The following is a 14,963-nucleotide window of genomic DNA, read 5'->3' on the forward strand; positions in this document are numbered from 1 at the left end:
ACAAGTTCTAAATGAAAACACTAGTGAACAGCTTTTGGTTTTGAAGTGAGGACAACCTAAGCATAACTCAAAAATTCAGAAATAAAGAAGTTGGATGGGTTTGTTATTTTACAAGGTTTGAAAATGGGATGGGATCTTGATGCTTTATGTGCATGGACCCAAGATTGTTTTAACATGGTGTTATAAGTTCAGTGACATTGTACTGCAAGCATTGGATTGGTACAAATATTTATGGAGTGAGATCAGAAGTGTGTTTGTTCATAATTGTCAGCATCTGTTCCTAAGCCATTTAATGTTTGATAGTTTTTCACTATACTGTCTGAGTTTTATATGAATACATATGAATAGCACTTTGTTACATGCTATCTCATTTTTGTTTTATTTATGAATAGCATGTAAGAAAGTGCTTGGTTACTTCTAGACTTTAGGGTTGGTTGTATTGGAAAATAATTGACATGCCATTGCAAACTATCTGTTATGAACATACTCTTATCATCAAGAGTAACTTTTTTAAAGTCATTGGAAAACAATGGAGAATTGAGGGTAAAAAGGTTATTATGTCACATTTAAGCTTGATTATCTCTTAACTATTTTAGCAATTATGCATTTAAAAACTGTAAAGATTTAAAACCTTTTTTTCTTTTTAAATAAGGCTACATGTATGCTGGAGGAATGCAAAAAATGTGATTGTTTTATTTTGTTATAGATATCTGACTCACAGTGTGTTTATGCACCAAGTTCTTGGAAACTGCACAGGTTTTGAAATACATATTTTATCATATGAAATAGTTTTATTTCAAATCTAAACCAAGTAATCAAGTGACTCTTAAAAAACACTTTAATATTGCAAGCACGTATTTATCTTAGTACAGAATGCAAAATTCACTTGAAATGTAATAGCCATGACAGAACATATGGAGGGCCCCTCTCAGAATCTCTCTGCTTCCTGAAAAGTCATCTTTCATCAGTCTTGTGATTGGAAACTGGGAGACACTATCCTGAATAAATGTGAAAGGGTGAATGTAACTGGTAACCCCCTAACAGCTTACTTAGGTTTTAAGTTTTGAAGTTATGGAATGGAAAGTAGACTTGTTAAGGCAATTTTTTAGCTCAATTTAGCCCATTAAAATGAATGCATGATTATGTACTTATGATTCTCACTGAATCCAGTAAGTAAGTAAGTGTCTAAGCTAATAGATAGTTTAGAAATTAAAATTATAATCCAATGAGAGCTAACTGGGAAAAATAAAGTAATTTTAATCAGACTGACTTTGGTTCATATTCATAAGTCACTCCATCTTTTGTTGTTCCCTCCCTCCCCACCCCCCAGGTTACAGTGATGAAAGGCAGTAATAGAAATAAAGATCATTCAGCTGAAGGAGAAGGAGCTGGAAAACGACCAAAACGGAAGTGTCTTCAGTGGCATCCGTTGCTAGCCAAGAAACTTCTTGACTTTTCAGAAGAGGAGGAGGAAGACGAGGAAGAGGAAGATATTGATAAAGTAAGCCTTCTACTCAACATAGAAATCTCAAGTATATGTTTAGGTACTAATCATTTTCTAGAAAATATAATAATAAATATAACATTATTATGTGCTTAGTCTTCATTGCATTGGCCTTTGTGGTATCTGGCTGTACTCACTCCCTCTCCCTGAAGCTTCTGTGGCCATATTGTCTCAAAGTTCCCTTCTGGAACACCCCTTTCCCATGCATGAACAATTAGCCCTAGGACTTGGTATAACGGACTTTTCATTGTTTCAGTAAAGAACTACCTCCTTGAAGGAGCTAAATCATTGTATTTAAAGTCAGGGTTTCTCCATAAAACTCATAACTATTTGCCCTGTGGTTAGTTATGCACTTGTTTTGTCTTTTTTCTGAACCTGAGAAGCTCTGTGAGAGCAGAGGCTTTACCCCTTTTGTCCTCTCTTCTGCCTCAGAACCAATTGTGGTGCCTGGCCCATAGCAGACACAGAGTACATGTATACTGAATGGAAGACAAAGAGCATGTATTTGTCACCACAAGTTTTTAGAATATATGTTTTCAGTGATTTTTCAGGCCATTGACACCCATTCAGTCATCTTTTTAGCAACAGCAGCAAACATCTAGCAGAACTCATCTTTTTATGAGGAGTGAGCCCAATCTGCTCATGAGGCATGTTTCAGTGCCCATTTAATTTCAAGATTAGTTTTGGAAGGGGACCTTCAAATCATTGCTCTCTTGTTTCAGGAAATTGCTGACTGTATGCTTCGTTTGACTTTTCTGATTCATTTGCCCCATTGATTACTTGGTACTTGAGGTTATATCCTCTTTCATGACAACATTCCCTTCTATTTATGTAGCTTCCTTTACCTCACTTCTTCCTGGTTTCTTTCAGTTGATTTCTGTATATTACTTTACCCTCAAATATTCATGCTCAAATCTGGGTGTAGAGTTTTACATCTCAGTACTTTGGAAGACTGAGTCAAGAGGATGGAGAATTTGAGACTAGCTTTGTAGTAAATCTTGTCCAACAAAACTAAACAAAAGTTGTTCATCTCTGGGCCTGTAATCTTAATATCTGTCTTCATTCTGGATTTTTATTCTGAACTCATATTTCAAACTGTCTGTCTGTCTATCTGTCTGTCTGTCTATCTAATCCATCCATCCATCCATCCATCCATCCATCCATCCATCCATCCATCCATCCATCCATGGTAGGAATCTTGGTTTGAATGTGCTCAAAACTAAATTTTTACTTTTCTCCTCCAAATCTTGTATATTTCACATTTCTCAGTAAAGGTAACTACATTTCCAGTAATACTTAGCCTTGCCTGGTTTTGTTCAAGCTTCCCATCCACCCACCCATCCACAACTCCTCTCAGCCGTAACTTTTAAAACATGTTCTCTATGTGACCCTCTTTAAAAATCTCTTTTAAACTCTCTTGGTGCAAGCCACCACTATTTCTAGCAGAGATTATTTTATTCCTACCCATCTCTCTGCCTTCATCCTTCTCCCTGTAGTGCCTATTCTGCACAAAGCAGTTACAGGGATCATTTTAGAATGAATGGCCAGTCATGTCCCCTCCTTCCTTAACAAGGGCAGGAATTTGATTTTTGTACTCATTGCTCTGTTAAAACAGGGTCTGGTGCATGACAAGTACCTAGTAAACAATTGCTGAATGAAAGATCTTAGAATTGTTCCTATCCATCCCCATAACCTTTAGTCCTAGAATTTTTGCTCATTTATATCCTGATCATTATCCCACTGGCAAGTATCCACCTAGCTAACCATAGCTCCTTCAAATGCAAACTATCCATTACTATTTATTCTGCCTTTCCTGGGATTATTTTTAGTTTTTAAACCAAGTTAAACACCAGCCACTCTTGGTTCTATCTTGAATATTATCTCTGTTCTTATATCCTTTTCCTATTCTCTTATCTGGCTTTCTGCTCTCTCTTTTTCCTAGACATTGGAAGTAAACTTTTAATTGGCTTCTCAAGGTTTGGTTGCTTATGATTTTACTCAAAAAAATTTGTGGTCTGCAGTACCAGCAGCAACTCTTTTTTTTAAAATACAAATTTAATAGTCTGTCTCTTGCTTCAGAAATTTTCTCAAGGCTCTAAATTTATTTTAGGTACCTGTCTTGTTACTGCAACAAAACACCTGACAAAAGCAACATGAGGAAATATGTATTATTACAGTTCCAGGGCATGTAGTCCATTATAGCAAGGAAGGCATAGCAGCAGTAGCAAGAGACAGCTGTCACAAGGTATTCATAGTAAGCAGAGAGTAATGGATGTTATTGCTCAGCTCCCTTCTTCCTCTTTGTTCAGTCTGGGACCACAGCTCATAGAGTGGTTCCACCCAAATTTAAGGCGCATCTTTCCATCTCACTTAACCTAATCTAAGAATGTCCTTAACAGGAATGCTCAGAGATTTGTTTCTATGCTGATTCTAAATCCTGTCAAGTTGACAGAACCATCACACCATTGCATCTAGCTTAGATAGCTGTAGTTAAGAGATGCTTGGTAAATAAAAATAAAATCAGCTGTTTCTAATCTTCATTTTGTTGTTGTTTATATATTTGCTCACTTTTCAGTTAATCGACTGATTTAATGAAGTAATGATAACATTAGTAGTAAAGAATTTTTGATGCCAATACTTAGAAAAATAAAGGGTGACAGTTTGTCCCAAACTAATAACTGGTGTATCAGTTTAAATGCCCACTTTTCACCATGGCAGAGCACATTATTCCTGAAACAGTCCATGTTTCCTACTACTTTACATCCCAAACCCTATTCTCATTTTTCCTGTATTGTGCTATAGAACTTCATGTTGATGTTCAAGTGAAGCTCCAAACCTCAATTTTTCCTTCTGCACATCTTCCAACTGATCAGCCAACATGTTCTGATTCAGTTTTCAAAATCTTTATTTACAAGTTCTTATCAGCACATTTCTTTATAATTTATTTATTTATATGTATTTACATAATGTATTTTATTCCTAAGTTTTCCTTAGCTTCATAGTTTCAAAATAGCAAATGATCTTCAGAAATTCAGATCACTACTAGTAATTATTACATACATATAAGTATGTATATGTGTGTTTGTGTGTGCATATATATAATGAGGAAAATAAATCTGTACTCTTTATTTTTTAAGTTAGCCATAGTTTCAAGACTTTATTATTTGTGTTTGACAATAATTGATCGTTAATTTGATTTATTTGCAATATTTACTTAAAAGCATAAAAAGTAGTAAACTGTGACTGGTAAGATGGCTCAGAGGGTAAAGACATTTACCACAAAACCTGGCAACATAAAAGTTGATGGAGAGGACCAACTCAACAAAGTTGTCCTTTGACCTTTACAATCATGCTATGTCAAAGTACTCTCCTATCTCTCTCTCTCTCTCTCTCTCTCTCTCTCTCTCTCTCTCTCTCTCACACACACACACACACACACTCCAATAATTTTTTAAAAAAATAATAAATTGGAATAAACAAATGTTTCATTCTCCACCCAGGCACAGTTGCCTTCGACTTGTGGTTCTAGCACTTTTGAGAATTGGTTAGAGATACTAATTCTTAGGACCCACTTCAGAGCCACACAATCAGAAACTCAGAGCCTGGCAATCTTTTCTTTAAACAAGACCCCCAGAGAGTCCAATTCACTTCTGAGTTTCAGTACTGCTGCTCTACTGTGTGTAATACAGACTGATGACTACCTTGAGCCATCTTGGTTTTGACTATAGAACAAGAAATGAAAGACATGAATTTATGCAATCTGGATTTCTGTACATGATTGCGTTTGTTTCTAAGAGACATCACAGAATTATATTTCAGTTTTAGAGATACTGCTTTCCCAATATTTTCTGAGATTCTGTGATCACATATATGCTTCATGAAATTTAATCTGATAGTCATTTGGTGGAAGTGTTACAAGGAGGATTAAAAGGGAAAGACTAGACCATAGGCCAAAGTATACTATTGGTACTGGAATTGCATGGATTCAGAGGGGCAATGAATAGACAGACAGAAGATTTGGTGCTTTCTGGAAGTCCTTGAAGACAATGGACAGTGGTCAACAAAGAGCTTAGGAAAGAAAGATTTCAAAATGAAGGCTGACTCTTTAAGCCTAGGGGAATTTATCCTTATTGCTATAACATTTTAGAAGATAAGACATATTTACGAGATTAAAGATGTACTATGAAGTTCTTTTAAACAATTATGTTAAATGTTTATATTGATTCTATATATAAGAAGCTCTTCTTGTGGTTGTACAAAAGCCTGGGTGCTCTATTTTTTTTTATTATATCTGCTTTCCTGGTAGACATTCTCATGTTATTAGCTATAGGGTACTTTTTGAAGAGCAGAAAGAGCTAATATATACATGTATTTCATGTGGATATCATTAATCTTGAGATTCATAAATCACAAAATAATTTTTGTTCACTTAGCAATTGGTTAAATGTTAATACCAGATAATGACTTGGCCTCTGTAGTTATAAAGGTAAATAAGAAAATTTTATCCCCAAAAGGTTCAATGTTTAGGAGAGAAAAAGGGTAAGCAATTATAACACAATGTAATATATGCTGTAATAGAGATAGGTTATCATAGACTCTATACAGGACACATAATAAGTTAGTTGTCAACCACCAGGAGTAATTAATGATTGTTTTTAAATTACTTTTTTAGTTTGTTAGATGTTTAAATAGATCTAAGAAAAATAATGTATAAGTCAAAACTGATTGTCAAATCAAAATAGTTTGAGCTGTGTTAAGCACTTGGCTTTTGCTTTGGTTGGTGATAGGTTCAACTTCTTGAGGCGGATGGCCTAGAGCAAGATGTTGGTGAAACTGAAGATGATGAGTCACCAGAGCAGCGAGCCCGGAGACCAATGAATGCATTTCTTTTATTTTGCAAGCGCCATCGCTCCCTTGTCCGACAGGAACACCCAAGGCTTGATAACCGAGGTGCTACAAAGATATTAGCTGATTGGTGGGCTGTTCTTGATCCAAAGGAAAAGCAGAAATATACAGACATGGCCAAGGAGGTAGGTTGTAAGGACAAGGTTGTGACAGTGATTATGGACATCCAGTTCTATAATTCTTACATTGCTGTCATATTCTCTTGTCATCAAATGCCATGGTAAAGATAACAACTAGATTGTTTTTCTTATCATATCACCTGACTATACTATGATCAAAATCTGATGCTAAATAAGTGTGTGTGTGTGTGTGTGTGTGTGTGTGTGTGTGTGTGTGTGTGTGTGTGTGTGGTGTGTTTCTGTCTGTCTGTCTGTGTGTTAATCTTTGGTCTCAGCTTTTTACAATTACTGCAATGAGAAAGTTTAACAAAGATTTGTATGCCTTCTAGGTCTATCATGTTTTGAATTTTTCGTAAACACAATTGTTACGAGGTATGCTTTGACTTGTTTCTGTTCTGAAAAATAGTGCAGCATGAAAATTTAAAAACTAGTACATGAGTGAATGGCAGTAGAGCAGGGTGTTCTACGACATATGCATGCTTGCAAATACTGTGTGAACAGCAGTAATGGTGAGAAACATTTCTACATGGGAATACTATTCAGAAAGGTGGCACATTGATTCCAAAACGATAGCAGTGACTATATGTTTTCAAAAGTTTTGTACTAGATTTGTTTCTATATTAATCTGGAATCAATATGCGATCTTTGTACATTAAATATAGAGCAGACTTAGTTCTAAATAAGGAGTAAGTACTGTATCATGGTTAAGTCTGAAAGGAATAATTCCAGTATTATTTCCTTAAAGTTTCAACTTGCAAAAAATTTTGATTCATGAAAGTCGCCAACACCCCCATTCTGAGGGGGGAAAAAAGGAACCAGCAGGGGATAAAATAATGTAATTTTAAGATATTTTATTAGACATCTCAGTATGTGGAAAAATAATGCCTTCAATTGACATGGTTTTATTAGTTGTTTAATAAGGAAACCTGCAACACAAAAATTTCTTTTAAAACATTCAGGGAAATTTAAATCCAGAGTAAATGACTCGTGTTGCTGTGTAATTAATGATCACAGAAGGCTCTAGGAATTTACTAATTGTTAAAGATAAAATTTTAACTATGCTGGGCATCTATAAAATTTAAAATCAATTACAGCAACCTACGTGATTTTAAATATTACAATAGATTTCCACAAGCCTAACAGTAATTAACAACAAACCCTTCTCATTAAATAGGTTTATATCCTTTCATACTTATGCTTATATGATAAAGTAAACAATTATCTGAAACCTCACAGGGAGCTGCATATGCTTCCTATAATTAAACACTTGAGGTTGATTTTGGAAAACATGCACTGTATTGCCAATATAGTGTTTTCCTTTTCTTAAATACAGCTAATTTACAAACCCAATAGGTGGCCACTTTTAAGAGGAGGAACTATTATTTTTGCACAGGAAATCCTTTATTAATTACTTAATTAGCATCACAATATTTGCCATTGTGGTGCTATAACAAAATCTGTTTAGGTAGCCCCCTGCAGCCTACAAGTGGAAGCCAGAATGTCCCACATTGCATCTTGCCTTGTTTATAGTTATTCATGTAAAATATTGTCTCATTTCTACTCCAAAGTCTAATCGATTCAGCTACTTCCCAAATTATCACACAATTGGTCTCTAGTGGTTATTTCTTTCAGCTTATTTACTAAATATTTCACAGTTACATTAAAGTGTATATAATGTTGCTGAAGCCTTTTTTGTTAATATTGCAGCCTTAATTGGAATGCCAGTCCAGTCAGCCAATGCTTATTAAGAAGTTTCAGTACTCAGATTTTGTAGTAGTTGCTAGTGATACAAAGCCAGACCAAAGAAGGCCTCTGGTCCTCATGCCCAAGTCATTTTGAAAACCACTTCAGGTGTAACTTTTCAACTTTGAACCCCCAATTTTGAATGTTTTTCTAAACACAAGGCATTCTTTCAGTACAGTGCATGTGTGAAGATGAATACTTTACATTTATTTGCCACCTGTATCCTTGCCCCTTATTAGAGTGAGAATAGTCTAGTTACCAACAGGAATACAGCCTCAGAATGTGTCCTTAGGCATTTTGGTCATTGTGCAAGCATCATAGTTTATTTACCCAACTAAGTCCTTTTACTGCGCAAGGCAATGCAATCCTATGAGACCACTGTTATGGTGTTGGTTAACTAGACCATTATTATATAATTTGTACCTTTCTCTTTCTGATTTTAAAAGAGTAGCTTTAAAAGAGTGAGTAGCAATACAATTTTTTTTCCTATTCATGAAGTTTCCTTGACTCTTACTTTTCTCTTCAGTTACTGGTAATGGACTGCCTATTCTAAGATTTGTTGCCTTTTTCACAAATTATTCATGGTACTAATTCATACTATGGGGGAAAAGACTCATTGAAAATTCTTCTGTTTGCCTCCTTTGTAATGAAAAAGTTTAAAGAGTTAAAGAAAATTGTTAAACCAAGTGAACATTTATTTGAGAAAAATGTAAGCATTTCATAATTAAGACTTTTTAGTGTATTTTCAGAATGGATCTTTACTAGATTTTTTTTTTACCCAAACCAGCATCACTTTTTAAAAATTAACAAGTTAAATTTTGTGTGTGTGTGTGTGTGTGTGTGTGTGTGTCCGTGTCTGCACACCATGTGCATGTATGCATGTGGAGATCAGAGGACAGCATTTACTATGTGGGTCCAGTTGTTAAAGTCAGATCTTCAGGTTTGGCATCATTTACCCACTAAGGCATCTTGTCAGCCCAAGGTTAAAAATTCTAATAAAATTCTCAATTGTTCTTAAATTTAGTGGAAACTGATGAAATTTAGTCAAATGAAATAATTTTCTCCTAATTGCCTGAATTAGTGAATAAAACTATATCTTAAATATATTTGTGTTCAAAAAGGAGCTGTCATTGCCATACCAACTTACCTCTTCAAGGATTTAAGTAGCTATATGCATAGCCAGCTCCTTTCCTTTCAGGGTTTTCTTTGTCTTTTTTACAATAGAATAGCACAGTTGCATTTTCAAGTATGTAATTCCTGTTGACTAGCTCTATCACAAACATTTCTTGGGTTAATATATAGCTTGAAATACTTTTCCATCAAGTCCAAATACTAATTCAGTGTTTTATCATGTGAAATTGAACTGTGTTTCTGTTTTTAAAAACTGGCAAAAATAATTCCCACCTAGTTGTATACTTAACCACTCTGTCCTACTGACGGGTCTAGTATCTGTGAAGGAAAAGTTTTCATATTAAGGGGGCACAGATTCATACCACTCCCCAAGTTTTCAAACTAATGAGGCACAGATTCATATCACCGCGCCCCCCCCCCAGTACTGATTAAAATTACTTCTCCCCTGTGCTCTATACAGATTAGACTCTCCCCTCTTGATTAGCACCACTTCTCCCCTGTATTCTGTACAGGTTAGGACCTCCACTAATGATTAGCACCCCTTCTGTGCTGGCTCTGACCTGGTTGTGTGGTGTAATTTCTGCCTGCTGATGAGGAAAAACACAGCTCTAACAGAACTGACTAAGGTGGGAGTTCCCTCAGCTCCCTATGGTGGATATGTATAAGATAAAATGTGTGTTAGAGCTGTTCTGTAAAATTTTAGATAATTTTCTGTATAATTTTTTGACTGGCCTGGTAGATTTTATATATTTGTACCAGCATCATCTGTCTTTGGTTGTTCAGACATTCTCAGAATGTCTTATTCTAGAATCTCACCAGGGTTGCCATCTCTTTTCACTCTGTAGATTTAGGCTGTAATAATAACTAGAAATACTAATGCACACTGAGATAGCACCCCAAACTCAATTAAAAATAAATAAATGGAGAAAACCTTTCATTAATATTAAGGTACATTGTAGATCAAATTTCCATTTATGTAATGATCTGAAAAGCATTTATTGTTTGAGACCCCATTTTAAAGCATTAATATAATAGATTATTGTCTTTTTTATATGATAATAGCATTGTCAGATATAAAGAAGGTAAAACACTGTGACAGAGGGTATGCATTTAATGACAGTACTGAATAACAAAAGAAGCAGCAATTTCTATTTGTTATTGCTAGCGAAGTACAATAGTGGTTAGGACCTAGAGAAGACAGCCATACTGAATGCCTCCTATCAGTGAGGAACTATCCGTAAAGCAAATTTAGGTTAGGTTATTTAATCAGTTGAAAGTTTGCAGGAAAAAAAGTTGAAGATCCCCAAGGTGAATTTTGATGTTCATAGAATTTTGAAAATCAGTATTTTAGTAAAAGTCTAGATATGTGTAAGTTTTTCATCAAAATCTTAGGATCAATAAGCTGTGATTGATGTTCCTGGAGGATAAATGGGCTACCCTCTCAGCTCCAGCATCAACAGTCTGGCTCCGGATGTCTGGATAGATGGGGCCTATCTCTTGAGGCCTTTCATTCCTCTGATGATGGATTTTGTCCACATGGTTGACCTACATGGTAATCATTACACTTATCTATTTGCTCCAGACTGTATAACAAGTCTCCCTTCTTTTCCCTTCTTCTATAATTTCTTTCCTAGTAACCTTGTCATCACAAATGACAAGCCTTTCTGGTGTCTCTTAAAAGTTGAACCTGATCAAATGATTGATGAAGTACCAAGTTCCAAGGACATATAGGCATCTTTACACTCTTGCCTCTGACCTTGCTTCCTTGCTGCCTGAAGCATGCGTTTTTTTGGTATCTTATATTAATATGTTTATGTGTTATTTTTTCTCATTCACAAATTTTAGCCCTTCTGATCATTGACTAGGGGTCTAGTGCTATATCTCAGTGATAAAATGCCTACTAAGCATGTCTGAAGCTCTGAGGTCAGTCTGCAGCAACAAACAAAAGCTAAAACATAAAAATGTTATATGTTTCTATTGGACATTTATACTGAATTTAAGAGTCTTCACAATTCATAGAAAATTGTCTGTAACCATTTTCTAAAACTTCCCTCATATTCTTCTCTTTCATGCTTGTTGTCTACTCATAAGATACTTGTTTTATAGACCCATTGCAGAGCCATTTTTCATGCCTGAATTAGGGCAAGGATTGTAGACCATGAGTAAACAGAAATGTTTATGTAGTTAATTATGTATTGTAAACAATATGAAAGGAGGGACTCTGCCTGCTTCACCCTCTTTCTGTTTCCAGTGTCTAAATGTCTGCTCAATGCTCACTGAGTCTTTGCAGTGAAGGTGCATAGGATACAAATAGGAGTGATTTTATGTGCTGATTGTTGGTGTCATATGCTATCTTCAGCACTATCATGAATTAGTGTAAGTTGGCCTTCATTAGTATCATCAACTCATAATTTTTCAGGATGACAATCTAATTTCTATCACACTTGATTTTCACTGAAACAGATCATTAAGTGATTCTTAGTAATGTAACTAGTGAAGGACATACCAAAAAACTGAATATGAGGAGGAGAAGGGCTTTTCATGGAGCAAGTACTAACGCCAGCCAGCCTCTTTCACTGTTGGGGCTTTGTGCTGAGAAAAATTTAACTACCAAAAACAGATCATTTTATTTCTCATGATTAATAAGTTTGTTTGAAAGTCTCCGGTCACTGCAAATGACTGTTCATCTGGCACACCTACCCCATGTGCCTTTTACTGCAATGATGATGATGCATGTGTCTGCTTCTTGTCTTTTTCACCCCTGCCTCCATTTATCACTTTCTACCTTCAGACAGAGGGCAAGGTTATTTGTCAGCCTCAGCTTAATATGTAAATTCCCTACTCACAAGAAATCACTGTGGTAATGTATCTTCTTACATCAACTTTGGTGTTTCCAAATTCATTCTGCCATAATCTGTTTGGCTCTGGCCTTGTGTCTCATTTCACCTCTTTATTTTCTAGAGAGGTGGCTCAGTGGTTAAGAGTCCATGCTGTTCTAGTGGAGGACCAGAGTTCAGTTCTCAGCACCCTCATTGGTCTGTAACTGCAGGTTCCTGATGCCTCTGGCCTCCAAGAGCAGTGTGCAGACACACACACACACACACACACACACACACACACACACACACACCTCAAATAGAATGAATACTTTTTAAATTAAAAAAAAAATATTGCCGGGCATTGGTGGCGCACGCCTTTAATCCCAGCACTTGGGAGGCAGAAGCAGGTGGATTTCTGAGAGTTCGAGACCAGCCTGGTCTACAAGAGCTAGTTCCAGGACAGCCTCCAAAACCACAGAGAAACCCTGTCTCAAAAAACCAAAAAAAAAAAAAAAAAAAAAAAAAAAGAAAGTATTACTAAGTATTACTAGAGTTTAGGGACCTATGTGATTACTTTATACACACACCCCTGTGTATCAATAGGCAAATTTATGTCTTATAAATAAAAAAATGTCAGAATGAGCTAAGATAACATTGGAATAAATATCATTCATTGTTTATTAGTACATTTTTTTAGATTAGGTGTTCTTTCCTTACACCTTTCCTCAAAAGGGTAGCATTTACCCCTTGCCTAAAGTTATTCAGAGCTTATATTGAACAACATTACCATTTTAAAAGGCAAGCTTGTGAGATTAAAGAATTGTATTAGCTGGTTGTGGGGATGTATGCCTATAAGCTCAGTATTTAGGAGACTGAAGCATAAATAGTGAATTCAGAACCAGACTACATAATCAAACTGTCTCAAAAAATGTGTTAATAATATAATCCAATAGTGATGTTTGAAGAATACATAGGAAATATTTTTTTAATTAAACAATGTAGCTCTGGGAATGTATAACGGATATTAAGAAAGAGGATGCCGGGCGTTGGTGGCGCACGCCTTTAATCCCAGTACTCGGGAGGCAGAGTCAGGTGGTTCTCTGTGAGTGCCAGGATAGGCTCCAAAGCTACACGGAGAAACTCTGTCTCAAAAAACAAAACAAAACAAAACAAAACAAAAAGGTAGTGGAGTTAGGAAAAAGGATAAAAGGAGCTAACAACAGAAAAAATGGTGAAAGATGTTGTAAGTGAAGATTTAGAAACTTGTAAATAAATTATATGATGGATTGGTTATAACATGTGACATCAGAGGTTGTTCATATATGCCATCCCGTGTACTCATTAAAAAATATTGGCAGGTATGTTACACATTACAGATGGAGGAATGGTGCAAGGAACATTGGTGCCTTTTGTGTAACTGTATCACTAGGACCATTGCTGTTAAAGACGAAGCCACAGACTTTAGAATTTGAGAATTGATGCCCAAAAGTGGCTAAGTAGAAGTACTACTTAAGTCCGGGTCATCAGGTTGCATCCACTGCTCTTTCCTCTACCTAGCCCTGTGTCTAAAAGTAACCAAAAAGTTGCTCAGCTAGCCTGCCTTGCTCCCTTTTTACTTGATCTTGGTTCCTTTATCCCATAATTGAGATATTTACTTTGTGTGCATTTGCCTTAGAAGAACACTGAGGCAAAGATTTAATTATTATAAAACCATTCTTAAGCAGGGTAAGTTAACCAGTGGTCAGAATCTGGCTTCTGAGCCTGGTGTTAACTCATGCTCTGAAATGTATACTAAAGTGTCCTTTGAAATAGGTGCTGGGCACTGAAGAGATCAGGACTAGGGCTCTGTTCCCATAATCCATATGGAAGCTCACAATCATCTCTAACTCCAGTCCCAGGGCATCCACTCCCCTCTTCTAGCCTCCATAGGCACCAAGTATGCAAAAACATACTTGTAGGCAAAACATCCATTTGATGATGCTGATGATAAAGTTTAATACACACACACACACACACACACACACACACACACACACACACACACACTTTTTTAAAACTTTAAGAGAAGAAATAGGTGCTGTGCTGTGCACTGTTAACAGTAACCTAAAGCATACCTGGTATTGTGCTGTCCATTAAGGCCCACAGGGAGCACTACTCTGTGCTTAGTGACTGAAGTCTGATGTGGAAGGACCAGAGTTTTATCTCTGCCTTTTATGCCCTCAGAGCCCTTGACTCTTTCTAATACAAAACCTCCTCTGCCCCCAGAGCTAGACAACTTTTTAAGAACAAGAACAACAAAAAGAGTAGAACATCCAAAATGTGTGGTCTCACCCCACAAGTTAGATAACTCTTCCCTGTCTCTAGGTCTCTGTGTGTGGTGGTGTCATCATCTCTAAGGAATGCCACTAAATGGAATGTGGTTTTCTCAGTCATAGTCTGAATGAGGAAAAGGGTGAATGCTGTTGAACTTCTTGTTCTAGATGTTAATTAAACCTGCTGTTCACTTGTTTATAGTATAAAGATGCATTTATGAAGGCAAATCCTGGCTACAGATGGTGCCCTACTACAAACAAACCTGTAAAATCGCCAACACCCACTGTCAACCCACGGAAAAAACTTTGGGCCTTCCCATCTGACTCTTCAAGGGACTTGCCAACCCCCAAGAAGGCAAAGACAGAAGAAATTCCTCAGCTTAACTTTGGAATGGCTGGTGAGTTTACACAATTTGCACCTGTTTTTAAT

At 36.2% G+C, this 14,963-nt stretch overlaps 1 protein-coding gene across 11 annotated transcripts in view; it reads left to right on the top strand.

The window, feature by feature from the left end:
- The window catches only part of Bbx (BBX high mobility group box domain containing), a 247,239-nt gene that overhangs the window by 156,017 nt on the left and 76,259 nt on the right, over positions 1-14,963 (top strand). For all 11 annotated transcript variants that reach the window (XM_035444510.1, XM_035444511.1, XM_027412532.2 and 8 more), the window contains 3 exons: positions 1,331-1,501; positions 6,292-6,534; positions 14,736-14,931. In XM_035444510.1, coding sequence (XP_035300401.1) covers positions 1,340-1,501; positions 6,292-6,534; positions 14,736-14,931 — 601 coding nt within the window. In that variant the 5' untranslated portion in view covers positions 1,331-1,339. The remainder of the gene's footprint in view (positions 1-1,330; positions 1,502-6,291; positions 6,535-14,735; positions 14,932-14,963) is intronic.

Source organism: Cricetulus griseus, chromosome 4 (assembly GCF_003668045.3).
Source record: "Cricetulus griseus strain 17A/GY chromosome 4, alternate assembly CriGri-PICRH-1.0, whole genome shotgun sequence".
Classification (NCBI taxonomy): domain Eukaryota; kingdom Metazoa; phylum Chordata; class Mammalia; order Rodentia; family Cricetidae; genus Cricetulus; species Cricetulus griseus.